The sequence below is a fragment of the Coloeus monedula genome (assembly GCF_965178545.1).
Source record: "Coloeus monedula genome assembly, chromosome: 24".
NCBI lineage: Eukaryota > Metazoa > Chordata > Aves > Passeriformes > Corvidae > Coloeus > Coloeus monedula.
This window is the reverse complement of record NC_138804.1, coordinates 3,003,803-3,011,933: the sequence shown is the minus strand read 5'-3', so window position 1 is coordinate 3,011,933 and position 8,131 is coordinate 3,003,803. Positions and strand designations below refer to the sequence as shown.

At 54.0% G+C, this 8,131-nt stretch overlaps 1 protein-coding gene across 1 annotated transcript; it reads right to left on the bottom strand.

Annotated features, from left to right (window-relative positions):
* Positions 1-4,413: 4,413 nt before the first annotated feature.
* Positions 4,414-8,086, bottom strand: NCDN (neurochondrin). Its single transcript, XM_082296714.1, has 6 exons — positions 7,868-8,086; positions 6,507-7,493; positions 6,136-6,362; positions 5,737-5,961; positions 5,374-5,516; positions 4,414-5,079 (listed from the first exon to the last, which is right to left on the bottom strand). Exons 1-6 carry the CDS (start codon positions 7,967-7,969, stop codon positions 4,613-4,615), a joined length of 2,151 nt encoding a protein of 716 aa, XP_082152840.1. The 5' UTR covers positions 7,970-8,086; the 3' UTR covers positions 4,414-4,612.
* Positions 8,087-8,131: the final 45 nt, after the last annotated feature.

Below are 8,131 nucleotides of genomic sequence, written 5' to 3'. Positions count from 1 at the left end.
TGCAGAGGTATAGAGGGTTGATCCATTCAAATCTCTTCATCCCACTCAAAAGCGCTTCAAGGACGCTGCTCCTGGAAGTTCTGTATTTATTTTCCACCAGATCCATTTCATTTGCTAGGAAAAATTGGATTGGACATGCTGTATTTTGCAGTTATGTTCCAGTTCATTCTTAATGTCCCTCGCTCGTCTAGTCCATATAATGTCGAGTCTTCATTCATCTGAAAGAGGTGAAACTGCAAAATCCAGGCAGGAAGGGTTGTGAGTCGGCCTGTACAGAACCGCAGGCAAGCAGGAGGATGGTCCCTGGCAGCAACTGGGAGTGAAGCTGTGTTTCCACCCAAAAATGAGATAGAGTAGAGGAAACCTGCAACACTGACAGACAAAAGGAAGGAAATACAAAATGCAGAGCTGTCCTCTGCCCCTCATGGAACATGCTGGGCAACCTGGGGTCATGGGAACACATTAGGCTGGGGCAGTAGGCCAGTGCAGCCTGGAGCTGGGGACTGTAGGGCTGCTGGGGGCTGTTGCCCTCCCCAGCACAACACAGCGGTGCTCAGGAAGGAGAAAACAGAGGTGCAACAGACTCTGGGCTGTGGGAAACCCCCAGCAGCTACCCTGCTCTGCCACCTTCTCTCACCTTCTCTGGAAGCACAATCAGCACCTTTGCAGCTCTGGGGTCCTGCTCAGCAGCACCCTCAGAGCCCTACGAGCACCAGAATTGTCCTTGCAAGACGTCCAAGACCTGCCTGAGTTCTCCACTGCCCCAAACCCTCTGTACAGTGCCTGCCTGATGATGAGGGCAAACCAAACCCGTGGGCCTCTCATGGACAGAAGGCACGCATTAAGGCACCAGTGCTGCTGATGAACAATTATTCACTTTTACCTGCTCTCCCAAGGTCCCAGGCAGGGCCCAGGACTGTCATACAGGTGGCTGCCAACACACTCTCCCAGCAGCTGCCTGGTTTTGTTACTGGTTCAACCTGGCCAGGACAATTGCTGGGGTCACCTGAGCACAGGAGGCTCAGACACAGCTCCCCATTATCTGTTCTTTAGCATCCCTGTTGAAGGACCACACTTCCAGCTGTGCTTGTGTTTTGCTCTGTCATACATCCTTTGTGTTTCCTAACAGTGACATGGTTCTGCTGCGGTCCTCAACACAAGAGCTGCCCCCTCGCCCCCCAGCTACAGGGAGCATTCACTGTGAGTCTGGGCAAGGTCTGCACTCCAGGGACCACTTGTTGCACATGGACCCAAAGCCAGAAATCTCTGAAAAACTGGTTTTGTAACAAAGGTCCCAGAGCTCCTTCCCAGGAGATCAATGTTTGCATCGGCACTGCCAGGAGCATGTGAGGGGCTTGAGGCGGCAACCTCTGCTCCTGGGGGTCAGCAACAAACATGCAGTGGAGCAGGGCAATGAGAGCACTGAGACTCAGGTATGTGAGCAGAGCTCTTCCCTAGTCAAAGATGAACCAGTTCTTATCCAGAGGCTCAGTTCCCATCAACACCTCAGGGAAATACAGCCTGCCCCTATTAATTCCCACATCCCCTTCCCAGAAATCCAGGTGGGGAAGGAATCTCCTTGCTATGGGTCTGGAGAGCCAGGCAGGGCTTTGGGGAGATCAGGGCCCTGCTGAGGGGTGGGCAGGGAATGCGGCAGCCCCCCTGCTGCTCAGACCTCCACCCTCACCACCCCTCCTACATCTCATGGCAGGAGGAAGGGGGCTACGTTGGGTTCTGACAGCACAGCAGCCAAGTAACAACCTTATGAAATATTTAGTTTTATTGCCAGTGCTTTTGGGTTGAGATGAATAAATGCTGTAAGATAATGGATGCCATGGGCAGGTTTGCAATGGCATTATGACATCTAAGCTGTCAAAGAGAAACAGAATGTGGATCTGCTCCTCTGGGGCCTTGTCCATCTTGTCGGAGCACAGTGAATGATCATCTTGCTCCTGCAGATCTTGTCCTGGTGTTGGAAACGCACTGGGAGATGAAGCACAGTTTGCTCTGGGTGTTGCTGGCTGCAATCCCACTCCATGCTGGGATCTCAAACACTGGCAGAGAGATGATGCCACATCCACCTCTCTGGCACCAGATCATTGGTGCCCACAGATGCCAACTGCCAGGGGCAGAACCTGTGGTTGGGCTTGCAAAGCTCAGGGTGGCTGAGGACACTCTGCAGCCTTTGAAGCCTTGGCCAGGTTGCTGGGGCACCATCTCCCTCGCGTGGGCTGAGCCAGCTGGGCGTGCTGGAGCCTGTGGACTGGCATGCGTGGAGCTAACAGAGATGCCCACGTGGCAGGAGGCCTCCAACAGCTCCCGTGCCCTCCCCTCCTGAACGTGCAGTGCTCACTGTTGATAGCACTCAGTCTCAGGGAGGCAAAACAGTCCTTTTGGGGGTGCTCTGTCTGAGAATGTTTGCAAAGTGTACTGGGACAAGAGAGCAGTGATATTCCTCAAGGAGCTCTGCCATCTCCACTGGCATTCAGCCTGGTAACATCCCAGAGCAAGGTGGGACTCTCACCCCTTCCTTTGTCAGCTCAGGAGCAGTGAGAAGCTCATGAGGAGCATATTTTGTTTCATGCAAAGAAACAAGTACATGACAAGACGTCAGGGTCTCAGGGAGGCTCCATCTCTGGCAGGGCATGGATGGTCCTGCTCACAGCTAATGTGACTTTCCATTGAAGGGTGTGAGAATGAGGCACAGGTGCTCCTCTCCAGGCACCTGCTGGTGGCCAAACCCACTCCCTAAGATGTGGGGCAGGATAAAACTGGAGGACTTCCCAGGCTCTTGGTTTGCTCCTAGGTAGCCTCTCAGGGAATTAAAGACCAGCAATCAAAGGCCTCTTGGTTAGGACTGTGCTAGTGTTGGAACTGTGGAACTGTTGGAACCAGGCAGGATCTCTGGTCAGGTGTTGTGGGAGCTCCAACCGCTGCCCACAGGGATGAACCACAGCCAAACCAGATCAGCTGCCCACAGTGAGCCCAGCACCACGCTGGGAATAGCAAAGCATCCTCCTGGTGATACAGGTCCTATCTCTCATTAGCACTAATTAGTGGATGTCATTAATGGGAAGCCCACACCCTTGACCAGAGGCAGAAGAGTGTACAGGACTGGAAACACTTGAAGGTAAAGGATTTGAGGGTTTGGGTGTTTTTTCCTGACACGACATTGTATTCCTAACTTTTCCTGCTGGTGTTTCCCTGCGGTGCAGGGATGTGTTCCTGGCAGGCTGAGGAGCCTCTCCCAGCTCAGCTCCAAAGTTCTTCTCTTTTCCAAGGCCAGGAGGCTCATCTGCCTGCTTGGCTCGCGCCGCTCTGCTGGGAGCACCTGCCTTTGTTCCAACTTGCACCGACTGCTCAGGGCTGAGCTGAAAAGATCTAAAGATACTCTCCCTGAGCAACAGCCTCCTCTTCAGTTGTGTAAGGCATTCGCTCTAATAAAGCAGTGAGCCAAAAAAGCAGGAATACAACCAGAACCAGCCCTCCTTTTGAGGCAGCTTCGTGCTTGATTTTCCCTTCATCAGACGATTCCACAGCCCCCTTCAATGAGTTCTGATCAGTGCCCTGGGCTGGCAGCAGAGCCGGTCCCGGCGAGGCAGCAGTTCCCAGAGAACTCCTCGGCTGACACCTGGTGGAAAAGTAGGAGCAGGGAGCTCCGCTCGGATGAAGCCTGCCTCGGCAGCTACCCTGTGCAGCTGCTCCTTCTGGGAAACATCCTCAGGATAACGGGGTACCCGAGAGCTGGAAGACCAGGCTATAAAGCCAGTGCTACAAGTGATTTACTCCACGCTACGTGGCCTTTCTCTTCTGTAAAGCAAAGTGTTCCTCGGTCTCTGGGGAGTCAGAAAGGGGAAATTCACTCATTTTGGTTTTCACACCCTAATGGGAGCCAAGGCAGACTGAATCCTTCACCTTGCAAGAGTGGAAAACTCTGCCTGTACATCCCATCCCGGCAGCGAGAGGGAGCAAATAGAAAATCCCATGGATGTACTTTGTGCTGGGCAAAACAGGCAAAGCAAGTGGTGCTGGGAAGGTTTTCTAGGTGTGAACTTGGGATGATGGTACCAGAGCTGGATGTGAACAGGGGGATCATCCTGCAGCACAGCATAAAGTCACGAGGAGTTATTCCCAATGCTATCAGTAAATAACAAAGATTTTCCCATTCCTGCCTTTTTCAGGGCTCTATGTGTAGTGCCAAGTTATTTACTGATATGTGCAGGACTGACAGAAAATAAGGTGAAAACCTGCAGGGCTTACTGTGACAAAACTGTGACCATATTAACAGGAGAAGCAAGCATCCCGTCAGGGCCCTGGGCAGAAAGAAATCCCAGCACTGGGAAGTTTGAAAAACAAAGCAACAAAATGTCTTTAATAACAAAACAGGCTGTTTTCACAGAGAAATCCTCACAACAGGTCGAGCAGGGGCTTGGGGAAACGTTCCAAGGCAGCAGCAGTTCTGCACATCGATGTCACAGTGCTGATCACACTGGGCTCTGCTGCATCACTCCAGTTTTGTAACGTTTGGTCATTTAAATGGGTTTTTTTGAGCCCACCTGGCACCAAAGGGCACAGCAGCAGTGCTGAACAGACGCTGTGCAGGTGTCTGGTTTCATTTCCCACCTGGAGTGCTGCTGCCTCCTCCCTGCTCAGCCAGACACTGTTCCAGAGCTGCCATTCCATACAGATTGGCCCACTCGGTGCCATGGTGGGACAGGATCACACCCCTGCACTGCTCGCTGGCTCTGGCCAGCTCCACAAGCACAGCCTGGAAAGCGGTGATGAGCTCAAAATCCACAGAGGCTGGAGCGACGCAGGACAGCAACTGCGAGAGTCCCTCCGGCCAGCGCGCCTGGAGAGCAGCGTCCGGCAGCCAGGGGAAAAGCGGGATGCAGCCGGCCAAGGCCTGCATTCCCAGGAACCAGAGCTCACGGATGTCATCCCAGGCACTCACGTAGGGGGGTGACACAGCCACGGCCAGGCCATCGCTGCTGGGCTCTGCCTGAGCCGCGTGGGCCTGGGAGAGGAAGCGAATGGCAGCTCCAAAAAACTCTTTGGCAGACTGTGTTCCCTGAAGGGCTGGAAGAAAAAGGAAATGAATGACACAATACAGTTGGCTCACTCAAAGAAGGGCCTGTGGTGGGTCTGTGTGGAGCAGGACATCATCCTGCCCTAGAAGTCTCCTCATCCCAGCACATCAGCCTGCTGAATGGTCTGTGTATTCCTTGCTCCTGCAGATTTTTGGTTTATCACTTTTCCAATGACAAACTGGAGCAGTTTCCCTTCTATTTGCTTTCTCCAACCCAGCTTCCCAGCTCCTGGTCTCTGCCCACACAGCACAGAGTGGGCTTTGCCAATGGGAGCTTCCTTTACCTGCTGACCCTGCAAGGATCCTGGCCATCATCAGGCCCAGAGTGGCAACGTTTGCTGCTAGAACCAGGCGATGCTTCTGGGGCAGCAGAAGTGGAAGAGATTTCAGCAACACATCCATCAAGGAAGAAAAGGTTTTGTCTCGCCTAGAGAAAAAATAAACCCTTTTTGACACATTTCCTGAGCAGAGCCAGAAGCACCTGAGAATGTCAAGGTTAAACACAGCACCAAAAATGTAATGAAATTTGGGTTGAAAAAGGGACATCCCTTTTCAGTGTAGTGTGTTAACAGATTCTCAAGCTCGATGCACAAGGCACACTTTCTTCCCACTGCCAACTGCAGAGCCAGCTCCCACGGTTCTGTTACCTGACTAGGTCTGGAGCAGTCACAACCAGGTTAAGGAAAACCCCACACGTGGTCTGGAGACTCATTTCAGTGCTCGTCAGGGGCTCTGGGGCCGACGACTCAGAGGTCAGAACCTCCCACTGCCGCAGGAAGTACTCACACAGCAGTGCTGGTGCCCCTTCGGAGATGAGGATGTCCCGGGGCCTGTCCTCTGCTGTCAAATGGCAAAAGCCAGGTAGCAGAAATCTAGAAGGGGAAAGAAACTGGGAGCATGAGGTAGAATGGGTCTAAACCCTACATTTTCATCCATCTTGGGGGAAAAAGCCCCATGGATCTAGTACTGCAGGGAGAATGAAAATAGAAAAAATATTTGAGCAGGTTTGTGCTAAAATGCAACAAACTTGCGCTTAAAATGCTCACCTTAGAGCATCCTGGGGTAAGGCAGAGCCCTCAGTGCTGACCAGCTCTGCCTGGGGAAGACTCACAGCTGGGCTGCCCTCCTTGAAAAGCTTCCTGGCATACTTAACAAGGAAAGGCAAGAGGTCACAGATTTCCTGCTTGAGGGAGGATGTCTCTTCTGCCATCCAAGCTCCAAGGACTCGAACAGAGGCAAAGATGAAAGGATCTTGCAGCTCCTCCTGTTTAACCTGCATGAAGAAAGCAAAGTGACACGTTATTGTCACTGTACATCAACTACCACAGGTCTGGAAACCACAGTGGGCCAAGAGGCAGAGTTTGCTCCACAGAGAGACACCCCCAAAATCTGTTCTTTGTTAAAAGCCCTGCATTACCTGTCTCAAGTAGAATATTACAGCTCCAAATGCCTCCTCCATAATCCTCATGAGCTGCATTTTCTGCACATTTTCTAGCAGAGGGTTCTCTTCCCTCAGGCACTCCTGGATCCCCGTCTCCATAAGGACATAGCAGGCTGTCACCACTTCTTTCTTCCCCTCCACCTCCACAGGATCTGGCTCCTCTAGGGTCAGACGGACCTCCACACAAGCCAAGTTCACCAGCAGGGCCAGGAACTTGCTGCCAGCACTCCCTGCTGGGATCCACTCAGCCCCACAGGCCTGCACGAGGCTGGCCGCGAGCTTCAGAGCGGGGTCCCGCTGCGACTGGCTGAGTTTGCTGCCCAGAATGTCAGCCAGCCCCTTGTAAAGTCTGCAGATGCACTTGGAGCCCTGCGAGTTCTCTGTGAGAGGAGGTGACAGGGGGATGAAGTGAGGCAGAAGCTCACACAGCTCAAATTTGGTCATGTCTTCAGCCTTGAGAAAGTCATCAGAGAGCTTGCTGAGCACAGCCAGGAGCTGTGGGGCATCTCTCTGCCAGCACTTGGCCTCTGCTACGGCCAACAGCCCCACAAGCAGTGTGAGGGCACGGTCAGAGCCATGACCACCATTCAGGTAGGCCTGGCACAGAGCAGACACTGTCCCTTTGGTCACCAGCTCCCTGGGGCCTCTGGCCGTGGCCAGGACAGCACTGAGGCACTGGTACACGTCATCGACCATGGATGTGCTATCTGGGTCGCATGGGGAAAGCAGGATGTCATTGAAGGTCGGGATTTTGTTCAGGATCTGGGAGTGCCCAGCTAGCTCTGGGTCGGTGCAGAAACAGGCCAGCAGGGTGAGGCCGAGGGCACGGAAGGTGTGCGGGGGACAGTCGGCTGGGGGCTGCCGGGAGGTCAACAGGCGGGTCGGGAATGTGAATCCGATCGCGTCGAAGATCTGGCGACGGATCTTGGCATCCACCTCTCCGGCTCTGACTGCTTTGGTCACCTGCGAGGCAAAACAGGAGTGAGTGTGAGCATAGCAAAAAGATTTGGTACATGTACCGGATGGAACAGGCAAATCAGAAGCCAAAACAACTTTAACTAGTGCAGGGGAGTACCCACTGAGCTGGCACTTGGTCCGAGTACTAATCCAGAGGTTTACCACGGTGTTCCAAGACTGTGGCACCACTGACTGACCATCCGCACACCCAGGTCAAGGCCAGGCTCCCCTGTTTCGCTGAAGGGAACCCCAAAGCTCTGAAGCAGCTTGCTCCGAGCTCCCAGTCCCCCCCCCCCCCGCGTCCCCCGAGCACTCCGGTGTCCAGCGGGGTGCTTGGCCTCCCCCCTACCCACTCCTGAGGCGATTCCGCGGTTCCTTACCAGGAGCAGCGCTGCGAACTGCTCGCTGTCGTTCCTCGCGTCTCTGAGTACAGCGAGGCACCGCTTCAGCGTGGAGTGCCTGTCCCCGGAGTCCGAGGCCATGGTCGGGAAGCGCGGCCGAAGGACTAGAGGGCAATACCGGCACCCTTCCCGCAGGCCCGTCCCTCGCCGTTACAGTCCCGTCCCTCAGCCCGTCTCAGCGCGTTCCTCGCCGTTCCAGTCCCTTCCCTCAGTCCCTTCCCTCAGTCCCTTCCCTCAGTCCCT